The 27,673-nt window shown below is 43.4% G+C and overlaps 1 protein-coding gene across 1 annotated transcript in view; it reads right to left on the reverse strand.

Annotated features, from left to right (window-relative positions):
* usp43a (ubiquitin specific peptidase 43a) overlaps positions 1-27,673 on the reverse strand; it is a 103,756-nt gene that overhangs the window by 71,175 nt on the left and 4,908 nt on the right. The window contains exon 2 of the mRNA XM_068592487.1: positions 22,454-22,618. Within this exon, the coding sequence (XP_068448588.1) occupies positions 22,454-22,618 (165 nt within the window). The remainder of the gene's footprint in view (positions 1-22,453; positions 22,619-27,673) is intronic.

The following is a 27,673-nucleotide window of genomic DNA, read 5'->3' on the forward strand; positions in this document are numbered from 1 at the left end:
AGACAGCTCCACTGTGCGACAGCGAGAGATGGAGGTAAGCGGACAGAAACTGTATATGCAGCAAAGACACATGCTGTGTGTGTGTTCAGAAATATATATGTATACACATGCTACAGATACGCACAGTTAAAACACAGAGACAGAGCACCTCGCCGCGCCTCTCTATTTAGCACCAAGGGAAAAACGAATGCCACCGCGTCGTCGCTCCGCCAAAAATAGATGCGGGGGCCGGCCGCGGCAATAACAAGCGAATACTAATATTCAGCAGCACTAAGCTGTGCAATTGTCACACTGGGAGTATTCCAAAAAAAAAAAGAAAAGAAGAAGAAGCTCCCAACAGATCTAGGCCACATTCACCCGCCTCCTGTTGCTTGGGGACAAAATTACCGGCAGCATCTACACCCCCATTCTCCCTCGGGCGGTGTAATTGATTTCCTCAGATTTACTTTTACTTCCAGAGCTCAGCGTGCTACAGCTGAAACGTCGGTATTTGCCTTGTTCTCTTAATGGCTGTAGTGATAAACTGTGGACAAGCGTCTTTCAGAAAATTGTAGCAGAGCAATAAGTAGGCATAAAAAGTGACAACTAAGGAAAAGCCTGGAAGAATTATTCTGGGACTAAAAATAAAAGGCTTTTTTTGGGGAGGGGGTCATGCTGCAGTTCCATTCTGCTCATTCTTTCGCGCTGAGAGCCTGTTTTCTATCTTGTTTGCCAGGAGTTGGTCGATTACGGCACAAAGAGCTGATCTAATCAGAGTGTCCGAGCCAAAAGCCTGGAGGTCTCGCAGCAACGAGATTCAGCGGGATTCGGACACGCGGACCTTCGAGAAAAAGAATTGAATTATTTGTTGATAGTGACTTTGGCACACTGAGCCTCTTTCTATTATTACGCCGAAGCTTTCACGGGTGTAAAAAAAGAAACAGAGCTAAGGTCACATGGGAAAAGAACAGCGTGTCCTCCGACTTTGTTCTCCCTTTCTGTTTGCCCCGATAATGAGGCCGAAACGGGCACACATCAGCGGCCATCAGCGGAGCTCGACATCGCGGCGCCATGGGAGCTGTTGGAGATGGGTATTCAATGTCATGGGCACACATCTATCAGTAGAAGCGTTGATGGAGTGTGCTTTGAGTGATTTAACATTGAACCTGTTGGATTCAATGTATGACAGGGAAAGAATTCATGTTTTTTTTAGTTTGTTTTGTTTTTAAATGCGCTTTGGAAACCCATGTAAATACAATACAATGGTCAGAAAAAAAACATGCCTGAGCGGGAAAGACATCGTTAGAAAAGTGAAACTTTACAGTCCTTATTTCCACAGTGAGAAAGGAGGAGTTTAAAATAAAGTTTGAGCATTGGCCCCGGACGGAGGAACCATATACGACTGTGTTCAGAGCAGTTGATCTCTGGAGTATGCTCGGGTTTATTTCTCGCTCGGAGAACAAAATCTATCGCATCGAAAACTCCTTTGAACATCTTTGGAACTCCAACAGCAGATAACATAACAAAAAGTGTTGGGTCACGAGGCTTCTTCGACTGGCCCAGCCTCAGTTTGTTTTTGTTTTTTTCCAACAAAGCTTGGCGAGGACTCATGGGTATTGTGCATCAGTGAGATTGTTGTGCTTTCGGCACGCTCTCATACGACACGGCGGGGAAAAAAACCTTCAAGGACACACAGCCAGATTAAAGACGGGGACGTGCTGTCTCCTCTGCGCACCGGACGTGTTGTTATTGTTCACACAATCGTACACGGTGTCTGTGAAACCTAACGGGGCGTTTCTCCTCGCAGAGCGGCAACCACACGGCGACCGACTCTAAACGCGTTGAGTCAGCCTCAATTCACGGCTGGTACTCACCTGGTGTGTGTGTGTGTGTGTGTGTGTGTGTGTGTGTGTGTGTGTGTGTGTGTGTGTGTGTAATCAGCACTAAATGCACACAGCTAAGCTAAACACAAAGAGCAGATTGCTCCTCTAGCTGTCTTGGGCATCCTGCAGCAGCTGCATCGTACCCATCTCTTCTTGGCAAAGCCACTCTCACGTCACGGAAAGATGCAAAAAAAAGATGCAAAAAAAAAAATTTTAAAAATGTTTGTCAGCACACAATTGAAGTGTGCTATCTTTATCCCATCAGGGCTCCCCCGCAGCACAGTGTGAGACAAGATTAAGGACCAAGTCATGGCGGCCGGTTGCCCCCCCCCTCCATCCCTCCATCCCATTGGCAAGATGGTTGGCGTCTCGCTCACTGTGACCTGAGACGGCTTCTTCTGCACCCTCCTCCGCTTTGGGTTTTTGGGGACTCAATTCTGTGTGTTCGGGGAAGCATTTCTCCTGTGCAGCCTTCTGTGAATCTCTCCGGCCCAGTGCCTCTAGCAGAGCCCCCTCCAGAGATCCTCTCACTGCAATCCCGACATGAAAACATACCCAGCAATCAAAAGAACCCGCTGATTCCCCGTGGCGCACACGCATTCATGTGAGACGGCAGCGTGGCGGGGAGCGGGTGTCAGGTTTAAAGTCTGTGTGTATAGTTTTACGGTAACAACGGGAAATACTGGGTGGCCGAGTTTTTATTGCTGAAAAACGTTACAACCATGCCTATGACACACTGATTTAATCATCAATCAGTAAACAAAATAATTAATGATTTTTATTATACTTGAAACGGCAACCACTGAAGTGAAAAGTGCCACCAAAACATTTGGAGATCCGCTGTCTTGGAGCAGAACGGCTGGGAACGATTACAATGGGCTCTTTATGATTTATTATTAAGTATCAAAATGACCGTACACGGAGCTTTCACTTGCTCAAACCATCTGGTTGACTGACACACACACACACACACACACACACACACACACACACACACACACACGTGAATCTGAATTTTCACCTGCAGTATTCTGGAGTGGTCCTTATAATATGTATTCCTAAAGTGTTTTGAAATGGCACATCACATGACCACGGTTGAGCTACGGTTGAGACAGAGAGCATGACCACAAATACTGATATGCTAAAGTTCTTCGTGAAGGCCCACCGTCGTTCTCGTACTTGCTTGGCAGCGGGAGAAGTTTCAGTTGGTTGCAATCTGCCACCTCACCACTAGATGCCTCCAAATCCTACACACTTGCCCTTCAACACCGACACATGTCACATGTCCGCTGGAAAGTGTTCCATACCATAAAAATAAGGACATGTTTGTTTGTTTTTAATTATAATGAGAGCTGGGCAAATTAATCTGGCAATCCTTTAACGGCGTTAACTATTTGATTATGCCTGATCATAACTGCATGTTTTTTTGTTGTTTTTTTTTACATTTGGAGGGGCTTATCTCTTTGAATCTCTCCAGACAGCGTAGTTCAGACCTGGCCGTCTTACGGCTCTCCCAGTCCAGCCCGCGTGAGGTCAATCCAACATAAATAAGATAGACGTCATGAACGCAATACAACACTGCATTCACTTTGAAGGGGATTTATGTGTGTGCGCGCTTCTGTAGCCTTGCAGGCAGGCATCGTGACAAAGTGAGCCTGACGTGAAAGCACGTGTTGTTCTGTAGCGTCTGTTCTCAACAAGCAGCGGTGCTGCCGCGAGCCTCTTCACGTGGTCACAGGCGGGCAAATACACGACATGTACAGTCGTCCCTCGCTATAACACGGTTCACCTTTCGCGCACTCGCTGTTTCGCAGATTTTTTTTTTCCACGGCGTACAGTATGAACGCGCATTGTGTTCGATTAGCTAAGGGACTGTAGTGTACACCCTTGTCAATCAAGCTCCTCCGTGCAGTGTCTCCTGTACAGTGCAGAATACGTTTGGTACAGAATACGTTTGGCTAAAAAGTCGGCGGAGCGGCTCCGGCGGAGCCGTCAGAGGACCTCGTAGATTGATCAATAAAATTAAATTTGTTAAAAATGTTTGGGCTTATTTTTTTAAATCCGCAAAAGTTTGAACTTTTAGAGTGTCTTAAATAAGAGAGTGTGGTTAGGGGTTTTACGGCCTTAAAACATGTATAATAATTGTAAAAAATAAAGCTGTTTACATCGCGGATTTCATCTATTGCGGGTTATTTTTAGAATGTATCCCCCGCGATAAATGAGGGACCACTGTACATGTACCGGCAGACTCTGGGTCCAGATTGAAAGTTAATCGCGCATGCGCAAAGCTCCTGACCCTGCGGTCTGCTCCACTATGGCAGAGCACTTTAAAGCAGCATCACTTCTGGATCTTTACTCTCAAAGAGGAGAACTTTCTTCACATCAGAAGATGTTCAGTGCACTTGTTCAAGCCAACACAGACTGGACTTTTCTCACTGAGGAAGAAAAACTGAACTGAACTGGAAAACATTAAAAGAACTTATTGCTTTTGAATAAAGTTAATCAATTGCTGGTCTTTAACATACATCTTTAAGGTAAGCAACAGACTGAACATGGACAAAAGAAGGAGTGGTTTGTTCCTCACAGGGACCCTTACTACTGAACAGTACCTGTTCAAAAAAAATTCTAAACTGTAAATATGTATGTATGGTAACTTGCTGTTGCTCCAGGGTGCCTGTTATATTGTTCTGATAACATTACTTTAAAATAAAAGCATGCAATACACTAGTTTTTACTTCATTATTGAATTTGGGGCATAATGCGATTAATCGCGATTAATCGCAGAAAAATCATGCGATTAATCAGTTAATTTTTTTCAACTTTTCAACCAGCCCTAATTATAATGCTACTGTTTGTGTGGTGAGCAAAACAACATCCGCCGTTAGGGAGGAAAAACAACTTTTATTGAGACTGAAAAATAAATCATTTCTATAATAATAAATGGCGTCCGACTGAGGAGAGACGCTGATTCAGTTATCGGCTCAAACCACATTTCTAATCAACCGGCTGGCTCAAGGGGCTTAACACGTTCACCTGAGCTGCCAGCCACCGCTCTGAGTCATCCCTGTGCGCTCTCTCACACACACACACGCGCACACACACACACACGCACACAGACACACACACACACACACACACACACTATAATATATTAACTCGCAGGGGCAGACTTTCTGTTTCACTTCTTGTGCATTCAAGCAACCTCATAAAAGTGCAGATTTTCCCTCAGAAAGAGATTTCTGATTAAATGATCGTTTGGCTCGTGGTCACCAAAGCAAGAGTGAGGACGTTCACTGAGGTAATGAAGCAGAACTGCGACAGCCGAGCACAACGGAAACTTGAAATGGGGGTAGGAATCAAACGTCTCCGGGTATGGCACCTGTTGCGTCACATTTTTATGTCTGTTCCGAAGCAACTTGGCTTCATTAATATCATGCCCTACATTTGATTAAACCATGAATTATGTTTCACAACCACTGCTAATTGGTTCTAAAGTTGAACACCACCTAAATTAAGAATCCCTATATGTGGTATCTCCATGGCCTAAATATTTATGAACATGAACAGCTCTGAAATACAGAAAGTCTCATACTTGTGATGTCATTGGGAAAAAGTCTGGAGATGCTGCATATGATCACAAACGGTAAGTTTTAGCATTCTACTTTTTGGCTTTGGGAGTGAGTTGATCATGTTATCTAATATTTTTCGGGCCATCTCAGGCCATAGGACTGGCCTCAATGAGGAATTTTGAGAATGGCCACTGTTCCTCTGTAACAGTTTCACCTAAATATTGTTAAACTTCCTGTTGTGTGAGGAAGCTGATCACATCATTCCTCTTGTAAAGTGACAAGATAGTCACGTACTTTTGAAATGCGGTGATATTTTAGATACATTAACCAAAGGGACCATATTAGCAGACCCCTAGTTAGCGAGCTAGCATGTCTATCTCCAGAGCTGCCGGCACTCCTCCCAGCAAAGTGGTTTTCTAGTAGGGAGGATTGAGGCAGGGAACCATGAGACCTGGCAGCAAATGCCCACTGTGGGGTTCATTTTCTAAAACCAGTGTTGCATGAAAGCATAGTGAAATTAGCAAGGAAGCTCGCAAACTAGCCAGACAGTCAACAACTTTGTTCGGATCTTTTTATGTTACTGGTGTTGCATGAAAACATTCATCTCTCTAATAGTTAAACCTTTTAGCAACAACTCTCTACATCCGCCGTATGAACTCAGCCTGCTGCGGCGTAGCGGCCATGATGGCCGAAGAGGTTAGCAGAAGACTAAGCTGAACCACTAGCAATATTCTCCCTCCATCTCTGAAACGCTTCACCTTCTCTGGTCACTGTCACAAACCTTTATGAAAGTATTCAGTGTTGAAGAGTTGTGTGTAGCGGTTGCTGTCTTATTGAGTGTGTTTGTCTTTGTGTATGTATGTGTGTGCGTGTGATAAAGCAGCCCACACTGAAGCTGCTGCTATCAGCTTGATGTTTTCGACCTCCTGCAGGAGGAGATGACGTCTCCCACTGAGCCTGCGAATTAGGCAAGGCAATGTTGACATAGCTGCCGGCTGCTTCAGGAGACATCCGGATCCGCTCGTGTCTTTCAGAGAGCGCCTTTCCACCATTTGAATGACACTCACATATCAGCACAGGCCAGGTTTTAATGGAAGCAAGCATGTGTGTGTGTGTGTGTGTGTGTGTGTATGTGTCACACCTGAGTTTGTCAACACTGTGAGAGGACTGGAGGTTTTCCTAATTAAACAGCTGCTAATAGCGAATCAAGCTGTGCTATAAGACTCTGATTCTGCTCTCAAGTGAACGGCGTAGAAAAAGGCAGCATGGCAGAGGTCGTGTGAGGTCAACGTGACGGAGCAACGGAAGAGAAAGACAAAGCCACTACACAAAGGGCCGCTAACTGGTGGGGAAAGGATGTTCAAGGCCGAAACACGAGGAGTCAAACGCCACGCACGGTGTGACAGGAGGATATTCAGAGAAATATGTCTTGATCACTCGACAACACTAAAAGGTCTTCCCATTAACTGGTGACAATAGTGTTCGGTTTAGTAGGAGTGAGGTCATTATGGCTCGTCACGTCTCGCACAGTGTGAAGAGAAAACTCCAGCGTGGTGACTCAGAAAGAGCGATACAAAAAAACACACTACTGTAACAGATCCACCCGACAGGCAGGACTTTGTCACTATGTGTCTCGGTTCAAAACCTTACAACAGAGGGTGGGCATTGGAATAAAATATCCAGAGAGGAGCAATGAAAGAAACGCTGTCCGCGCAGTAAAGCGGCTGACTCAACCCGATTCTTTCAGCTGCGGACGGCTGCCGCTAATGCGGCCTATTCAAAGCAGGCTTACGCGGTGACGAGGCAGTCTGAGAGATAGCGGTTTGAAACCATAAGGTATTCAACCCTTTTGACCTCCTCTCCCTCTGTCACCTCTAAAAGCTTAGTTTATACTCGCCGTAGTAAAGCCGGCGATGGAGGACTTCAAATGACTTAAGTATAAATAAATAAATAAACGAATAAATACAGGAATGAATAAATAAAAGCTTAAAAAAATGTGTAAATGAATACAGTAATGAATAAATAAATGCTTAAATAAATAAGTAAATAAAGGAATATAAGTTATAAATAGACTGAACATCATTAAATGTATTTCTACATTTCTGTATTTCCTGATTTATTTATGTCTGTATTTATGTGTCCACACTTGTTTATTTATTTCAGTGTTGTTATATGCAAATTAACTGGGGATTTAGCCAATTTAACCCTTTTAGTACAGCGCCGGCGACATAAAGTAACATGCAAACTGGATCAAAACTAATTTGACCGTAACATTTAGAATTTTTGCGCAATCTACGTAATTCGAACGGATACTGAATGCAAAGACTACGGCCACGGCCGACAGTAGCCTGTTCTGTTCTCCAATAAATTACACAATAAGCCAGACAACGTCTCGCAACTTCCTGACGCAGGGTCGCTTCAATACTTATGAGGAATACTTATGTACTGTATGCGCGTAGCATGTACTATATATGTGTATATTCTAGGGCTAAGCAAGTTAACGCAATAAAAACGCATTAACTTTTCAATCGATTAACGGCGTTAATTATTTGATCGTGCATTTTATTTTATTTTAATTGTTTGGGGCTTTTACTTTGAAGGCAATTAAGTTAGGTGTGCTGAGGGCTTCCGTAGTCTCACCGGATGATTTGCCGACTTGAGCCTGACGTGAAAGCACGTATTGTTCTGTAGTTTCTGTTCTCAACGAGCACGAGCGAGTCGCTTGCCTCACAAAGCTTCACAGGCGCTCAGTCTACCGGCAGGTTCGCGCTGCAGGCTCCGCGACCCCGGATTGAACATTAATCGCGCATGCGCAAAGCCGCCGCTGATTCCTGTCAGCTGTCCTTCACATTTTCACCTTATTTAACCAGACGTCAGTGCACTTGTTCAAGACAACACAGACTGGACTTTTCTCACTGAGGAAGAAAAACTGAACTGAAAACATGAAAAGCGCTTATTGCTTTTGTATAAAAATTAATCAGTTGCTGGTCTTTAACATACATCTTTAAGCTAAGCAACATACTGAACATGGACCAAAGAAGGAGTTGTTTGTCCCTCACAGGCACCCTTACTACTGAACAGTACCTGTTTAGAAAAAGAAGAAAACAGATTTATAAACTATATATGTTAACTTGCTGTTGCTGCAGAGTGCCTCTTATAGTGTTCTGATTACATTACTTTTAAAATAAAAGCATGTAATACACTAGTTTTTACTTCATTATTGAATTTGGTGCATAATGCAATTAATGGCGATTAATCGCAGAAAAATCGTGCAATAATCAGTTAATTTTTTTCAACTTTGCCCAGCCCTAGTATATTCATGAATATGCGTATGGGCGGACCAGTATGTATTATTCATAGTGAAAATAAATTGTGTGTGATTCTCTGTTTTCTTCTTATCACAAGTCCACCGTAATTATGCTCTACAATAATGGTAAGTAGAGTGTGCTTTCATGATGTTCTACGCAGCGCGGACACACAAACATGTACTACTCGCAAAAAAGCGAGCTGTGGTCTTGCGCCTTTCATGATGTCATGATATGAGAACGGATCTTGGTGATCTAGAAAAACTCTTTCCTTATAAAACTATTATAATTAATATCGCTCCTTGATCAATGAGGAAGTGAGCTGCTTTTTGTCCGGTGGCACAAAAAGCACTAAACCTGCTCGAGACCAGGTTATGGTGATTTTTCTGAATTTGCTTTGAAAAACCGAAAAGCCTGAACTACGTCATCTTATCCTCAAAATTGTCCAGCTAACTCAGTAAACGAGGTACAAAAAACAGGGCCCTGGTCTGCCATCAGGTCTGCCATCAGGTCTGCCATCAGGTCTGCCAGCGGCCGCCGGGTCGAAGCCATGAGTGCTGCTCGCCTCGACAGCTTTTTGACTTCATCTACAAGGGGCCATGTGTTCGGGATAGATTGCTTCTGTCTTGCTCCCCTACTTGACCAATCCGGTTTAACAATAAGCTCCAGCTCATTTGCATATAACGACAATAAAGAAATACGTGTGGACACATAAATGTAGACATACATAAATGAAGATAGAATAAAATCGATTTATTTAATGATGTCTTGTTTAGGTATAACTTATATTTTTATATTTCTGTATTTATTTATCTATTTATACATTTATTTAAGCATGTATTTATTCCTGTATTTATTTATGCATTTATTCAAGCATTTATTTATTCCTGTATTTATTTATACATTTATTTAAGCTTTTATTTATTTATTCCTGTATTTATTCATGCATTTATTTATTTATTTAAGGCATTGTAAGTCCTCCATAGACGGCACGTGAAAACAACGTAATCAAGGCCTGTGATTTTTGTTGTAACTTGCCCCACGATCATGTGACCATCCGTGGCGTCTTGGAAAAACCCAGATGCCCCCCTTGGTTCACTCGTGTTAATTCGTGTCACTCAGTTGTGCGGACCAAACAGCTCCACCGTGACTTCCCTCTAACCTTAGGCTCATCCCGACCTGAGGAGCACTGTGTGTACCCAATTCCATCTTCATGCAGCGCCGAGTGCCACCAGACCCGCCGCTGCCACTCTCAGGCTGTTACTATGGAGATGCCAAGTCGGCCCAAAACAAAGGCGGAACAGAAAAATAAGCAGCCTCAGACAAGAGTGCACGGCTTTGACAGACAGGTCTGCAGCAGGGACGAGAGCCCTCTCTCTCTCTTTCGCTCTCTCTCTCTTGCTCTCTCTTTATCTCTCTCTCTCTCTCTCTCTCGCTGTCTCTCTCTCTCTTTAACTCTCTGTGACTCTCATCAGAACAAATTATTGAGAGAAATAAACCAACTGGTACGCCTGATCCAGATAGAGGGGGCGATAATTAATTAGTCTCTAAAGAGGGACGGTCTTGTGAGGGCGTCTGCCCTTTCGCTCTGAGAGGAGCTGAGCTTTGAGCAAACCGGCGGCGAACAGAAAAGAAGCAGCATTGCTGATCCACGCTTGGCATTCTGGGAGAGAGGCGGAAGAGACATCTCATCTCCAAAAAAAAGACAAGCTGAGAACTTGAAACCGAAACGTGAGCACTCGTAAGGCTGGTTAATATCCTCGTGATCTCTCGCTCCCCACACTTCCCCCGGAGGGAACCAGGTCTGGCTTTGCTTGAGCTGAGAGACACATTTCAACTGAAGCCACTGGAAGCTGGAGTGTGGAGTCTGTATTGTGTACTGGTTGTTGCACACACCGGCTGAACGATGGCATTTATTGACAAATTTTCGAAATACAATATCATATTCAAGAGATGTTTATTGCATTGACATGTGATCCACATGCATTACGTGACAAACTAACCAGGATAATATTTGGCTTTTTGCTCCTAAGCTTTAAGATAAGAAATTACCAGAAAAAATGAATGAAAAGGTTGCATTTAATGTCACTATTAAAGCCATAGTTGGTCTATCTGGGGTGTTTTTTTCTTTGTATTCATAAATGACCACTTACATTGGACCACACGGAGAGATCTGAGTAACTAACAATACTGATTCACTGTGTAAAGGGCCTCTATTTTGAGCCTCAAGGTCCACGTCTGTTTTTTTAAATCCTTTATCCTTCTGCAAAATCTGCCACACTGGCACATTAACACTTAAGCCAAAGTGCCATGGGAGAACACACACACACCCACGCACACACAAACACAAAACAGCCCACACAGAGTCGACCTCAATCGAAAGTGTCGCACTGCAAATAACAAGTAGATTAATCCGACACTGATTAATTTCAATCACCTGTAAAGAACGTTTTTGTTTTTTTTATCATGAGTAAATGTGAACCAAAATAACTTAAGTGGCACAAAAATGTTTCCCTTAGCAGCTGAGGCCTCTGAAGACAACAATGACGAACAGCTGAAAGGGTGACAGGAACAGGTCAGACTGCTATGTCACGTTCTACAGGCGCCGGCTTCAGGAAGACACGACCATATAAGGAGGAAAAGCTTGTAAAAACAAAACAAAGGGTGAGTATGGTAGACAATGAACCTGCTGGAGAAAGACGCGGTTTACTTGAATGAGGCCAACAACAAGCATTTTTGTTCCCAGCAGGAACCAGTTCTCCTCGCCAAACACTGATCACACGGAGGAAAGACGACAATGAGAGGGACAAAAGATGTTTGGTTGTTTTAGACTTCCCCAAGGTGACAGCATGAGCGACTAACAGCCAACTACTGATCTTTATGCTCACATTAATTACCGCAGGAAAACCACATGTGAGATATCGCACCTGAATCCACAGACTTTTTTTAAATACCATCTCCTTCAGACCGTCATATCAGGAAACCGGTTGCTTAAATCCGACTGCCTGCAAGGATTAGATCAAATGAGATGGAGGTGGGCTGCAATCCATAACATAACTTACTGTGGGACTCAACAATGGGGACAATTATGATTTTACACATCACAGTGTAAGTCAAATATCCTAATAGATGACCTTCTGATACTGGGAAGTGTATTGCTATTGTAAACATATAGAGTTACAGTGTATAATTATACATAATATCTGTTCTAGTTTTAAGATTTCAACTAAATGGGAAATTTTTGTTACTGTCAACAAATCCAATGAAGAAATCCAAACCAACTATGAATTGTAAGTAAGTATTGTCTGTGTACAGTGACACGAATGTGGAAGTGTCTTAAACCTGCATTTTTTTCTGATGTCCACCAGGGGTTTGATAGAAGAAGTCAGGTTGTATAGAAGTCCATGAGAACATGAGTTTATGGTCTCAATCTGTAGTTTTAATTTTTAATTTCAATACAGCATGAATGTTCATTTAGAAATGATGGTCCCACTTAGAGTAAAATAGACCATACAGCAGCGTATGCTTTAAGGCGGGGCTACCTTAGTGATTGACAGGCATTGTCCGGTCTGGGAGTTGTTCATATTTTCGTCTTTCAACTTCAACCCTTTCACAGTGTGTTCTCACTTCATGAGAGTTTACTGTATCATTCTGGTCGCTTGCAAATGTCTTGTGGGATGTACTCAAGCTCCGCCCTCTAGTGTCACTTCCGGTTGCAGAAAGCCGAGATGGAGACAGAGCAAAAAGGTGGCAACGGCCCAAAGCGAGTCTTCAAAATTGAAGTCGACAAACCACTTCACACACACAAAGCTCCATTGAAGTAGACAACTATTACCGAGAGTTGGTTTGAAAGGGGGACTAATTTTCTTTTTTTCTTCCAGGCCTTCAAACTCAGAATTTACTTTCACCTCTTTTTTAGAAAAAAAGATAGGACACTATGGAATGTGAAGGTCTTTAAATTCAACATTTGTGCCGAACTCTTGCTGAAAAGGCCAAATCCTGCAGCATTTATGGTCCAATTTCCATTAACGTCCCATCCAGTCCTCAAGTCACCCCTCATCTTCATTAGAGGAACCTCTCTACCAACGCCCCTCCTCTCTTCCTCCACTCTCTTCTCCGTCTGACTTTCACTTTCATTCCCTCTCCCGTCCTCTCTCTCTCTCGCTCGGCACAGACAGAAGTTTATCTTTCAGATGTTCTTGAACTATTTAAAGAAGGACGTCCTTTGAAACATTAATGTATTTAATTAAATGTTTCCAAAAGAAATTCCCTGAATATTTCTTTCACGTAGTACGATCCATTAAAAAGCTTTCACAGAGAAAGTGTACCTGCATGCTTGTTGCTGGTGGCAATGCCCACCCAGAGTTACTGTACTTTTTTTATCTGTACACGTGTGTGTGTCTATGGAAAAGCAAGCTGAAAGAACACACACACACACACACACACACACACACACACACACACACACACACACACACACACACTCTCCTGACCTAAAAGAGGATCAGTGCTTGGTAAAAATGGGAAGCTAAGATGGAAGGAGAGAGCAGGCGAGGCCATCACTGTCTGCTCTTGTCAAACATGCAAGAGAGGGTTTTAAAAAGCTCCCCCAGAAAACTCTTCCGTCCGCCATCCCACACGAGCACACACTGAGAGAGAGAGAGAGAGATGGAGAGGGGACACCAGGAGGATGTAAGTGAAGATTAGAGAGGACAGGAAGTGGTGTTGGTGGTGGGTTCAGTAGGGTGTCACCCGCCTCGCTGCCATCTCTCGAGTGTTCATTCAATGTTGCAGCTGCTTATGGATCTCCTTTGCCTGTGCGACTGTTGCGCCCCCGATATGGCTTTTATTTAATAATTTAAAACCTCCCGCAGCACGGCATCTTTTTCTACGGCCGGGTGATGACTCCCTAAATTCAGATCCTTCTGCTCGCAAAAATCTGCCCAATTTTTTGTTGCTGTGCCTTGGTTTCGCTTTGATTCAAGTTATTTTAGATCCAGGGATTTCATATATCAAGCTACTAAAGAACATCAAAAGGCATTTTAGGATTGTGCAAGGAAAAATCAGTCCGATTGTATGAACACATGAACATGAACCGTTGTGACCGCGTAAAAACTTTTACACAAGACGGCATCGCTTTGTAGCCACAACCACCCTGACCTCTGAAATGAATGCCAGCCTGCAAGTTGCATTGTGGGCAATGTAGGCGTCAAGTTGTGGTAAGGAAGAACTATGCGTCACTGCTGCATTCATTTCACTCCTTCTCAAAATTTTCTTATGTGATGCAGTGCTCTTTTTGATAGTTTATTAATATTTAATAAACTTATTTTTTGTTTTCGGGTTTTAGGACTGGGCTGAAAGAGTACTTCGACAGACTCAAATACTCTTATATTCTCCCTGTAGTATCCATCTTCTCATCTCCAAGCAGCTTCTCCAGCATAACTACTCTCAAAAATGAACATAATAATGTCCTCTGGCCTTTCTTCCTTCTGCACGAGCACAACCCTCTTCGCCCTCTCCCTCTTACTCTCAGTTGCCCCAATCTCTCACCGTGTCTTTCTTTTACGAAATCTTCTGAAACAAATGAGACAATGAGGCTGAGGGGAAATTTCAGAGGCCTGCAATTCAGAAGGGACAAACATCTGGGCAACGCCATTTGCAGCAAGGCAAGTCTCGCTTCATCTCTAAACGGCCACCATCTAAAGAAATTTCAGGAGAAAGAGAGGGGTGGTTGTGACAGACAGGCGATGAGAAGGCCCTACTCAGTCATTCGACACTCACGAGCAGGATAGATCGAGACATTACGTCAAAAAAGAGGCTTAAAACAAAAAGAACACATTTGAACGCGCTGAATTATGGACCAAGGATATGCGAAGAGGAAAGATGGGGCAGAAATACACTGCCTGGCCAAAAGAAAAGTTGCCACGTGGATTTAACTAAGCAAATAGGTATGAGCATCCTATTGCATAATTACTGCATGGCCGATTATCTTTCAGCTGGCAACATGTTATTTAACCCCAACTGGTGCAATGAGTTGCTTCTCATTTCTTAAACAACCATGTCAAAAGACACATCCCGTAGTCGTGGAAAAGATGTTAGTCTGTTTGTGAAGGGTCAAATCATATGCATGCATCAAGCAGAGAAAACATCTAAAGAGTAGGGGTGTCACGATACCAAAAATTCAGTAGTTGGTGCCAATACCAGTAAAATAACAAGATTCTCAATACCAATTTCGATACTACAATTAAAAAAAAAAGATTCCATGTACTTGATATTGAAACATGAACTTCTTTATTAAAATATTTTAAATGAATCAAGGTTACAACGTTAGCCGAATAGTTACGTTGCTAATTATTAGGCCTTCGTCTCTCTTTACCAGTTACCACTTGTGTTTGTCCTTTTGAAAATAAATCGGTTAGCTTGGCAGCATCCTCCTCCAATGCCTTTCTTTTTTTCATCCTGGCTTCCTACCGTCCATCCTCCTTGCGGTCGGGCCGGCCCAGTTATCGGTAGCCTATCTGAGAAAACTTTATGGAAAAGACGGGCTACGGACGGAACCAACTCTATTTGAGAGGGGAGAACTTCCTCGCATGGTACACCGGTTGTACCATGCGAGAAAGTTCTCCACTCCCAAATAGAATTGGTTGGTTCCATAATGGACAGAACAAACTCTATTAAGGAGGGGTGAACTTCCTCGCATGGTAAAACCCATGCGAGGAAGTTCGGAGTAGCCGCTACGGCGAAGCCTCTGCATGGATTGTAGAGAATGCGGTCAGAATGCGGAACGACCGCTGCAGCCGCAGTTGCCATCTTTGTTGTCTAAATGTAAACAATGACACTGAAGCATACACTGCCCTTATCAGTTCCAGAAAAGACGCAGCGCCGGCGCTCACAGTACTTAAAAAAAATAGGCATTGTCTGCGTTTTTATATTTTAGTATCGAAAGGTACCATGAGTATCGGTTCTCGTGCATCCCTACTAAATTGCAGAAACTACTAAAATTGGGTAAAGAACTGTCCAATGCATTTTTAAAAACTGGAAGGATAGTGGGGACCCATCGTCCTTGAGGAAGAAATCCTGAATGATCATGATCGGTGATCACTTAAACGTTTGGTGAATTCAAATCGAAGAAAAACAACAGTAGAACTCAAGGCTATGTTTAATAGTGAAAGTAAGAGCATTTCCACATGCACAATGCGAAGGGAACTTAAGGGATTGGGAAAACTACTAATCAGTGAGACTAACCGGAAAAAAAAAGGCTTCAATTTGCTGGGGAGCATAAAGATTGGACTCTGGAGCAATGGAAGAAGGTCATGTGGTCTGATGAGTCCAGATTTACTCTGTTCCAGAGTGATAGACGCATCAGGGTAAGAAGAGAGGCAGATGAAGTGATGCACCCATCATGCCTAGAGCCTACTGTACAAGCCTGTGGGGGCAGTGCTATGATCTGGGGTTGCTGCAGTTGGTCAGTTCTAGGTTCAGCAACAGTATGTGCTCAAAGATTGAAGTTAGCTGACTACCTGAATATACTGAATGACCAGGTTATTCCATCAATGAATTTCTTCTTCCCTGATGGCACGGGCATATTCCAAGATGACAATGCCAGGATTCATCGGGCTCAAATTGTGAAAGAGAGAGTCCAGACCTTTACCCCATTGAGAATCTTTGGGATATGCTGGAGAAAGCTTTGCGCAGCGGTCAGACTCTACCATCATCAATACAAGATCTTGGTGAGAAATGAATGCAACATTGAATGGAAATAAATCGTGTGACATTGCAGAAGCTTAACGAATCAATGCCACGGTGAATGCGTGCCGTAATCAAAGTTAAAGGCGGTCCAATGAAATATTAGTGTGTGTGACTTTTTTTTTGGTCGCGACTTTTGTTTTGGCCAGGCAATGTATATGTTGAGGGAATATTTCCCCAAATTTTCATTCTCCCTCCTCCCTGCGCTTGTAAATCGCATTACAGGAGAAGGATTGCCACCGGGGGATTAGCTGACCCCAGCGCCTCTGTCCAGACTGTTTTCACACTGATAGGATACAGGAGATCTTACAATCACTCCTGAAAAATGTTGACACCGCTCATCTTACTTCTGTCTGATGGACCGAGCATCGGTCTTCTGAAAAGGCACAATCCCCCCCGACCTCCTTTTTTTTTGTTTGCAACGGTAACTCTTTTTTGAGAAACGCATCAAAAACAAAGTCATGTCAAAAACAAAACAATGTTCTCATTCAAAAGACCCCCTCGCGCTCTCCCGCTCTGTCAGGAGGAATTTGTGGCATCTGAGAAATGTCACTCGCGGTTAAAATCAGACCGTTGGCCGAGCGGGAGGCGGGGTTACGCTGCTTTGATGTCACCGTGTTTGATGGAGAGTGGAGAAGGGAATTGAGCAGTGGTGGTCCGTCAGGGCCTGATAAGCCTCCTCTGCTAAACAGAATCATAAAGTTATACCTGTTTTATAATTTATATAAATTTACACTACAAATGTACACAACATGTATTGTAATTAATTTTTCCTATTAGCTTATTTTCTCATTGCACAGTCGTCTTCCTCTGTTGATCTGCTTCAGGCCTGCGGAGCTCTTGTCCAATCACATTTCGCCTCTGTCTCTTTATGGAATAGAGAGCGGCTTAAACTACATAGTTAAAAAACTCAGTTTATCAATACATTTCATGTGATTCTTCTCAAAATATGCATTATCCCATTGAGAATTCAGAAGCTGCTAAGATTATTGAAGTGTGTTTTTCGGCAAAAGGCCCGGCACGACCATTAACGTGCGCTGTGATTGGTCATTGATGCAGCGGCAGTAGGTGACAGTAATGCACCTTTTGTAAGAAGAACAAGAACAAGAACCTAGAATCTCTGACTTGCTAGTGGATTTACTGATGACCCCTTTCGCACAGTGGTTACGGAGGGTTATGGGCATTTGGTGAGTGAAATGCTGGTTGTGTTACTGTCAGTGTGTTTATATCTGCAGTCATATTCAATCATTAACAGCCACGGCGCTGTTGTTGCTGCTGGTCGAGCCGGGACTGGGGCTGGTCCCGCGCCTCTCCCTTCACCTCATTTAGAGGAGAGGTCAACCGATAGCCGAACCAGCTGTGAGTTATATGTCCGAGTCAGAATTGTTTTTGGCAAATGTGTTTTCATAATTCCATTTATTGCTTTAACTCTTTTTCGACAAAGGCAAAAGCCACCTGAAGCTAACAGAGAGCAGCTTTCCATCATATTTCAATCAGTTGCTCTTGTTTTATACGTCTCATATATAGAGGACCGTCTGGATCATAGGATATGCTGTGTGGATGTGACCTCAGGGCGCTTAATGATTGACACAGAAACGGGAGGCACCAGTTTAGAGACCCATCATCGGCGGTGACAGGGGGCCGTCATTTAAAATCACCTGGAGAGCTATCAAACTCGCCAATTCTGTTTGTGTTGATAAAAGGGCATGCTCGCATTACCACGTCCACCGGCCCGATTTCAAAGTCCATCCAGTTGGCTCCGGGGTCCAAGGGGATATATATGATTTTTTTTTTCTTCTCTCTCACTCTCCCTCCCTCCATGGTCGACCCTCCTGGGGCAGAAAATCCGCCCCGTATCGACATTTAAAAATGGAATAATGCATATGTAATGATTTGGCACTGGTGTTGCATCGGCAAAACCGACTGTCCATGGGGAGAGATGGACACATTTTTTTAAATGTACTCGCTCAAAATCCCACTCGCGGAGCAGGGCCTGACACGTAAAATGAACGTAGCTCGCGCTTAGTGTGCTCACTTGGTGAACACTGGGAAATGTATGCCGAGCTCCTATAACACCAAGCTGTTTGTTGGTTATTGATTTTTTTCTCACCGTCCATAGTTTAACCGCTCTTATTCATATTTTGAGAACTGCTGGGGGCTAAGTGGAGAACATAATGCAACGGTTCGCACTGCGATCCTGACCTTTAACATCATGTGATCTATTGGCTCAAAGACAGCGGCAACCCTAAGTCAAGAACAGGCCTCGCTCACTTCTAGCTTAAGCTACGCCTCGTTTTTTTGCTGTTTTTTTTGTTTGTTTTGCTGTTGTGAGCTAACGAAGATGACGAACAACAATTGTCACGCCGTTTTGAGAGGCCGTTGTTGCACCGAGCCGTGGTTTCGCCGCGGGTTTGGTTGGCTCTGTCAGCCGGCTGAGGAATGCGTTGCCGCCACCGCCAGCGAGGCGAGAGAGAGAGCAGGCGGGTTCAGCGAGGTCCCACTGGAAGGAGGATTAACATTACTCGGCTGCCTTTGTGTGTGTTCACAGCCTCGCGTTACGTAATGCCGCTCGGGTGAAGCTGCCGGACTGGTCACACTGCTCACAGCAGGTGTGCTGCACAAACAACTTCTTCTTTGAAAAGAATTTTACACAAAGCTTTCTGTATTTTTTATTTATACATATACTTGTTTTAATATATTTCGCTCATATTTCCTTTCTTTACTGTTTTTCTTTTCAGTCTTGAATTAGTTTTTGTATTCTTTTAACACTTTCAATGTACTGAATTAGTTTTTTTGCATTTGTCTGATCACTTTCTCCCCATTTTTTCCTCATTTGTAAAACACTTTGAATTGCAATTGATTTGTTGGAAAGTTGCCATATTAAAAAAACATGATGGATTGATTGCCGCCTCTTTGAGTCTATTGGGAATCCAAAATACTACAGCAGTAATATCATTTACGGTGTCCTGTTCAGCTAAAATATATTTGGCTTGTGTGAGAAACTTAGACTCACACACACACACACACACACACACACACACACACACACATAATATAAATATCCAGATATATCCATACTGTGTCAATATCCAGCTCAAACGGATTGTAGAAACATGTGAGTGGACACAAGGTTCCCGCTCATATTTGCTTCGTGGGAACTTATACGTGTCGTGTAGACATTTTCCCGACAATCAAAACATCAACTGCCAAGCTGTACTTATTTTAAAGAGGATTCACCTTGACCCTTGTTCCTTGAGGATTCCCCCACACCTCCTGAGTGATACATCATGACATGAATAGAAGAAAAAAAGAGGAAGTTATAAGTAGGCTGTCAAAAACCGTGACAAAGAGGCATGAAATGCACAGGTTGTAAGGATGCAAACATAGTTACTCTCGCGTGAAGAGCTCCCAAGGAGCTGACGTCGGTTGTTAGCAGACTATTTGACAGGCATGCTGCTGTTTAAGTAAACTTCAGTCAGGCCACTGAGCAAACCAAAGAAGTGATATGTTTTAACTCGTCTCAGTCGATATAAAGATGCATGGGTTAGGGTTAAGGTTAGCCCTAACCCTACAGTGTATTAGGGGCCCAATGTAGGGACATTTCCAAAATTAAAGTCTTAAATTTATGGGGGGAAAACTCCAATGGAAAAACTCCAAATGCTCCACTGGACCATTCCTTGTTTTTTCTTTTTTTTATCAGATGTTTAATGTTCCTTCCTGGTGTGAAAAAGCCAGTGATTTTCTTCTTCTCCGCCTCGCGGTGGAGAAAAGCCGGCTTTTGTGTAAAAACCTCGATTCACTGGCAGCTTAATGAGAGCGGCGGCCGTAAGCTGGTTAACGCACCACAAAAGCAGCCTCCATTAGCAATGCCGTCGAAGAGGGCGAGCCGGCACCAACTGGGTGACAGTGCTGCGACAGCTCGGCTCATAACAGTACTCCTCTATCGACAAGGACTTTGGGTGGGCGTGGAGGCGGAACCGCCAAACTCCAGGACGACAGGGAGAAAAATACTGAGCAAATGTGATTAATCGCAGGGAGTTTGACACGTTGGATGATCACAGTAGCTCTTTTTATCCTGTGTTTAATGTCAAAAACACACTCGCAAAATTGGACATTCAATTACTTGCCACAGACAAAGAGAATGGTCTAACAAGTCACTCCTTTTTCCCATGTTTTTTGGACTTATTTGGTCACATATCGGCAGAAAAATGTAATTAAGCTAAATGTAAATATACAGTAAAACAATGCACTGACCCATTTTCAAAGCTGTAAAGAGTTAAAGAGTACACATGACATGAATAAAGAAGGCATACAGAGTGAGTTAATAATAGTTATTTTACAATCTCCTCTTATGTTCTCTATTGCTGTTGTTTTCATGTGCATTTCTTCTGAAGTGCACTTCAGTCTAATCCAATAAATGTACACATCAAAGACACATTTTACTGGCTATCGGTGCCTTGGCAACTCTGGTCATGATGGAAATAAAAGAAAAAAGAAAAAGTCATCAACTCAGTCCTGATGCGTCTGCCCTTCATTTCCTCTCGCCGCATCACGTCCCAGCACATTTTCAAGTGCAAGGTCGCGAAGTGGATCTTTCACACATCGGGGACAAAAACAAAGACAGCAAGAGGGAGAGAGATGGCGTGCAGACGTCGGCCATTTCTGCGCTTTCTCCTTTGACATCTCACAGAAGAGTGAGAAGAATCTCTGCGCACAGAGGATCATCTCGGACCAATGGGTTTAGACTTAACTGGAGCTGGGAGGGTCCTCAGAGAACCAGCTCCAAGACTCCCTCGGAAAACAACTCTTCTTTTTACGAGACAGAAACAACAAAATGAGTAAAGTGCAAAGGATGGCTTATTATATATACATATATATATATGTATATATATATATATATATATATATATATATATATTAGTGCTGTCAGATTAGCACGTTATTACCGGCGTTAACGCAAACCAATTTTAACGGCGTTAATTTTATTGATGCCGTTAACACATTTTCATTTTTCAAAGCCGGATGTAGTTTAACCGGCTGTAGCTCAACCAGAAGCAAAAAAATAGGCACGCCGTTTGCGCTTGGAAGCTAGGCTAACGTTACGGGTTGAAATGAATGGGGAGCGCGATACGGCAAAATGATACGACGCTAATAAATGGAAAGTTTACTTTTAACGAGTTGTCAGACGGTTCCCACGACAAGACCGAAGTGCTATGAGCCGTTTGTCATTGTGAACTGAGCTATTATCGTAGCTATCCAGTCTGAAATACCACTCGATGGCCGAGCACACCGCTAATGCTAACCCTCTCTCTCTCTCTCTCTCTCTCTCTCTCTCTCTCTCTCTCTCTCTCTCTCTCTCAGCTTAATTGGCATGAATGTTGCAACAACAATATTGCCAAAGCATCATTACATCAGAAAAACATAGAAATTTACAACTTATGCAGATAACTACAATAATAATAAAACAATAAATGATTAAAATATCCTCTCTCTCTTGCCCTTGTTTCCCTGAAATGTGCACTTTATCACTGCATTTAATTGTATTGTCAAAGTATCAAAACAGATCAGAAAAACATAGAAATATACAACTTATACAGATAACAAAAATAATAATTAAACAATAAATAATTCAAATGATCTCTCTTTCTACCTCTCTCTCTCTCACTCCTTACCTGAAATGTGCATTTAATAATTGTATTTTGTAAACTCTTGTTTACCTGATATATGCACTTTATAATTTTAATTTGAACCAGCCTGTTTGGCAGTTGTTTTTTTCAATAAAATCAAACATTTGCATAAAGCGAAACAATCCACTTTTTCATGTTAAGAGCATTAACATGAAAATAAAGTGATTAATCACGAGTTAACTATGACATAAATGCTATTAATCACAATTAAATATTTTAATCGCTTGACAGCACAAATATTTATATCTATATAGCCCGCGGCTAATGATGGCGTGTGGACTCACCTTGGTGGTGGCTTTGGTCTTGCTGCTGCTGCTGTTCGTGTTGTTGTTGTTGTTGGGGCTGGGATTTGCATCTTCATGAACTCTGTCCAGGAGCCAGAGGAGAAACTCCAGGGCGTCATGCTGAGAGTTACCTCGAAACTGGGAGCCGTACTTGGCCACCATGCTCTGAGGGACGGGGAAAAGTTAGAATCAATAGGAGTCATTAAATACTGACATCTTTCCTTGATGAGATGAGACCAACATCACATAGAACATAAGAACTCATCGTTTGTAACAGTGAGATGAAAGAAAAAGAAGATTGGGGACATTTCTTTCTCTCTCTCTCTCTCTCTCTCTCTCTCTCTCTCTCTCTCTCTCTCTCTCTCTCTCTCTCTTACCACCACTTAATGCAGACTCATTTAAGAACATCTACCGGGCATTATTTGGCTATGATAAGATCAAGTAATGAAGTCATTCACGATTCTCTTTGGTCGCTGCACTCTGGCAAAATAAGTGGTGGTGGGAAAAAAAGAAACCCAGAGACAGAGCGCCCTTTATTAATATGAATCAGACTTCAGAGCAGAAGATGCATGGGTCAGATAGAGCAGAAACTAAAAATGATTTTATCTGTTAATCAATGTATTATTTGGTATTGAAGAACAGTGACAGGTGCCTTTTATACTTGCACGGTCCAACTTGCAATCTTCAGATGTCTTTTTCTTTCTGAACAACTATCTATATTGACCTTATTATGACAGAAAAGCCTAAATTTCTCAGTCAAGAATCTGGAACCAGCAAATGTTTGGCATTTCATAACTGATTTAAACCAACCTCGTAGTTCACTAACAGCGCCCTGAAACATATCGCCATATTGAGGAAACTCATGCAGAATTCAAACTCTTTAAAAGTTTTTTTTGTTTGTTTTGTTGTTGTCGTTGTTGAAATAAAGAACTCTTTATTTGTGGGACAGCTTAACGGCATCAGTAAACAAAAATCAGACCGCCGTCATCCTGCAGCGCGCCGAACGCTGACTCACGCAGACTCACGCAGACTCACGCAGAGGACGTCCAAAACCCTGACAGGTGTTACGAGAGGGAAAAAAAAAAAGGTCTGGCAGTCTAATTAAATTATGAGGAGGGAGTTGTGACTTTATGAGTCAGACGGAGAAATCGACACGCTAAAGTGACGGTGGTGTCAACACTTTGCTGGGTGGCTACTTGTCTCCGCTGCTCTGTCCCTCTCCGTGTGTGTGACCGATGGCTCCACGCCTCATTAAAGGAAGAAATCACCACATTACACCTGCGGCGTCTAAATATAAACACGGGAGGGAGGGGAGGACTACCTGGAGGAGACAGCCCGCTAATGAGCTTCATCCCTGTGAGGGAGCACTGACAGAGGATGGAGGGGCAGATGGAGAGCGGGAGGAGAGGCGTGAGGGAGGAGACGCTGGCGGAGGTTCAACAGAACCGGAGAGGGTTTTTTTATTCCTTTTCTTTTTTCTCAAGGACGACGCTGTTGTGGTGAGAAGTGAGAAACTGGCAAGAAAGTACAAAAAATATACATTATATATATATATATATATATATATATATATATATATATATATATATATATATATATATATTGTATTTATAGGTGGGGTGAAAAAACAAGGCAAAGACAGTTGCCGAGGTTACAGGAGTTGGGGCTTAGACACCTGATGACCTCAAGAGGTCACAACTCCATTAAGGCCTCATGTGCTGTTTCCTAACTCTGTTTGAGTGTGTGTGTGTGTGTGTGTGTGTGTGTGTGTGTGTGTGTGTGTGTGTGTGTGTGTGTCTGTGTGTGTGCGTGTGCATGTGTGTGTGTGTGGGAATTTTTTATTGAATTCCAGTAAAGGAGATGAAACGGACACAAAAGAAACGGCGGGGAAAGACACAAAGAACCAAAATGGCGGGTTGGTCATAACGTGGAGCTTCTCTGTGAACGCTGCCGGTATTCAAAGCTGACCTGAGCAGCTCGACTCGGATCTGAAGTGTGTATTGAGCAAACAATCCAGAGGCAGTTGAGGAGAGGATGTGTGTGGGGGGAGGTGGGGGGGGGAGGGGTAACGGTCAACTTGAGGGAGATTTTTCTTTTGTAAGAAACTATTGATCAGTCTTGACCAAGGATCCGATTCTCAACCCTGGTCGAGAATTTTATTTGACATTTGTCACGTTAGTCCATCTTCTCTTAAAGTGGGCTACACACCGCACTCTGAGACCGCAGCCTCTGCATGGGTTGTACCATGCAAGGAAGTTCACCCCTCCCAAATAGAGTTGGTTCCGTTCGTAGCCCGTCTTTTCCAAAAAGTTTTCTTAGATAGGCCACCGAGAGCTGGGCCAGCCCGACCGCAACATTACGCGTCAGGGAGGATGGACGCTAGGAAGAGGGCAGGAGGGGCTGAAAAAGCCAGGTTGAAAAAAAAGAAAGGCATTGGAGAAGGATGCTGCCAAATGTGCCAAACTTACCGATTTATTTTCAAGAGGACAAACACAAGTGGCAACTGGTAAAGAGAGAGAAAGGTCTAACGATTAGCAACGTAACTATTCGGATGACGTTGTAGCGTTGATTAATATCGTTGTACCTTTGTCAACCTATTCCCAAGCAAAATATTAAATTGAATTGAAATATTTGCCTTTTTATATCACCCAAAATATGGCGATCCATAGACTTTGCAAATATTATGCATATTGATATATAATATTGATATTTATTTTTACTTAAATTACAAAACAGGAGTGGAAGTAGTAGCACAAGTAAATGTATTTCACAGAATTCATCACAAAACAATCTCCTTTTGATGAAATGTCCTGCCTTGACTTGCAAAAAAATAAAACAAAACAAAAAAATCAAGGCCGACCAGCTTTTCTACAAACAAAGAAAGCGAAAAGATAAGTGAACGACAAAAGACAGATGCTCAACCAGATGCGGCCTCTGCGGCAGGGGTCACGACCTCCCAGTGGTCGGCGGAGATAAGGGGCAACCTCCCCCTGCTTCCACGACCTGGAACATGTCTGCTTTGGCATTCCCACCCTTTCCCCACCCTCGCTTCAACTCACACCATTACACCCCAACATCCATCTCCCTACTCTATAAACAATGACGGATCTGAGTGCTGGTGGGGCCAGGAACTTACCTCAGACATACATCAAGCTAATGACCCTCCTCTCTTTCTCCCTCTCCCTAAAAAAAACATTTACCTCCACCTCGGCCACATTGTGGTCTGGCCTGCAAAACAGGCCTGGACGGAGTTCTGTATGACGGACGCAGAAGGACGCTGACAAATAACGATGAGGCATAACCAGAGGAACCCCACATGCACATGCGCACACACGCACACACACACCCCTTCAGGTGTGGCTGGAATGAGGCTGGATAGAATCTGTCATTACTGGCTGCTCCATTTTTCAGGCGGCCTGGTGTCGCCGGCTCACCTCTGGACACAGGACAGTCATCACTTACAGTCTGCACTTACGTATCACTCTCTCACTCTCTCTCTCTCCCTAATGCTGCGTTTCATCTGTTGTTTTCTTGTCTCACACAAACACACACGCTATTTCTTCCTCTATTGTCTCTCTTTTTCTTTGTGTCATCTGAGAACCATTCCCCTCTGCTAAATCAGTCCCAGCTGAGCTCCAGACAAACACACACACACACACACACACACACACACACACACACACACACACACACACACACACACACAGTGCAGCACCTGTCCTTCCCCCGTCTGCTCCTTAAGCCATCCTTCCAAATCTAATCAGCCCTCTACTTCCTGGGCTACGCTGGATTCACCTCCAGAACAACAGAAAACAGGCAGGAGTGAATATTACCTATTTTTTATGACAAATCAAAATGCAACATCTTGGGACCGGACCCTATAACTCCTATGTGGATCGCCCATGTGGAATTTACAGGCGATCAGTGCGTAATTAAGGAGGAATGAATGAGATGCGACAATAAATAATCGCCTCTGAATGCTACACAGGCTCCCTGGTTTCTGCCGGAACGGAGAAACTGATCCTCTTGAGGATTCACCGTTGGGGCTGGACATTATTTATTAATTTATTTTGCACGTGCGCACAACTGGGAGTCTTGGAAGCTGCATCTGTCACCTTTAAGAGCCGTGTGAACGCAAACTCCATTTCCACCACGGAGATGAGGCGGGAAAAAGAGTTGCGCGCGTGTGATGCGGAGATGGCAGGAATGGAATCCCCCGATGCTAAAGATTGATTTTTATTCCTTTTTTCTACCCCTTATGGTTTCCTACAGTGTGTCGTTCAAGCTTGGCACACACATAACGGGAGGGGGAATGAAACCTGGTGCAGAACGGTCTAATAGCGCTTTCAACACAGACACGGCTCCTCCTTGTGTTTCTTTATTTCCTCTCGTCCTGGCGGCTGAAGGTGTAAACGGAGTGCGGCTCGCCGAACTTGTTAGTGGTCCAACTTGTGTTTCATAAGTCTTTGCAAAAGAAAAGTTCACATCTTTCAGCCCCGAAAGCGAGCATGGGAGACCAGGCGAAGTCGAACGAGCCTTTCGTGGCAAACCCAACTTGTACTGCATTTGTACTCACAAACACCAAAACACCGAAACACCAGGCTTCCTCTTCCCGGCTAAGCTCCTTCTGGCCTCCCGGAAGCTGCGTTCCATCAAGCGTAAAAATAAATAAACACAAAAAGATGCATCCGGGCTCCTGCAACACAACTTCTTTTTTAAAAGAAGGTCAGGAGTGTGAGGCGGTAACAAAAAAGAATGAGCTCGCTCCACCGTCGAGTTAAATTGATGGAGACAACTTTTGGAGGCACCAATAAAAGGACACTTCATCCCTCCAGATTTCATCAATGTCAAAATGTGTAGTGAAGCGGTGGTGGCAGGGTTGGAAACGGTGACCTTTAAACGCAAGCACTCCCAGTGGGCTGATCGCTGTTGTTTGCAAGCAGAGCAGCATTTGGCAACACACTTCGTAGCAGCCCGACTTAAAATGCAGGGCTTCGAGCGATCGAATGGGTTGCGGAGGCGAGCAACCTTTAGCAATCGGGGAAAAATTACATTCTTTTTCACTTTGCTCATTATTCTTACTGTGCAATAAGGAATGAGCCCCTCAGAACAAAAACGGCCCACTTTTTATGAAACACAACCATCACTTGTTAAAAGGTGCTCATCATTGAGCACATATAGTGCCTTCACACGGCTGAAAATGGCGGTCGGTGATGCTAA

Source organism: Clinocottus analis, unplaced genomic scaffold, assembly GCF_023055335.1.
Source record: "Clinocottus analis isolate CAN_PGR_092001 unplaced genomic scaffold, fCliAna1.0.p SCAF_27, whole genome shotgun sequence".
Lineage (NCBI taxonomy): Eukaryota > Metazoa > Chordata > Actinopteri > Perciformes > Cottidae > Clinocottus > Clinocottus analis.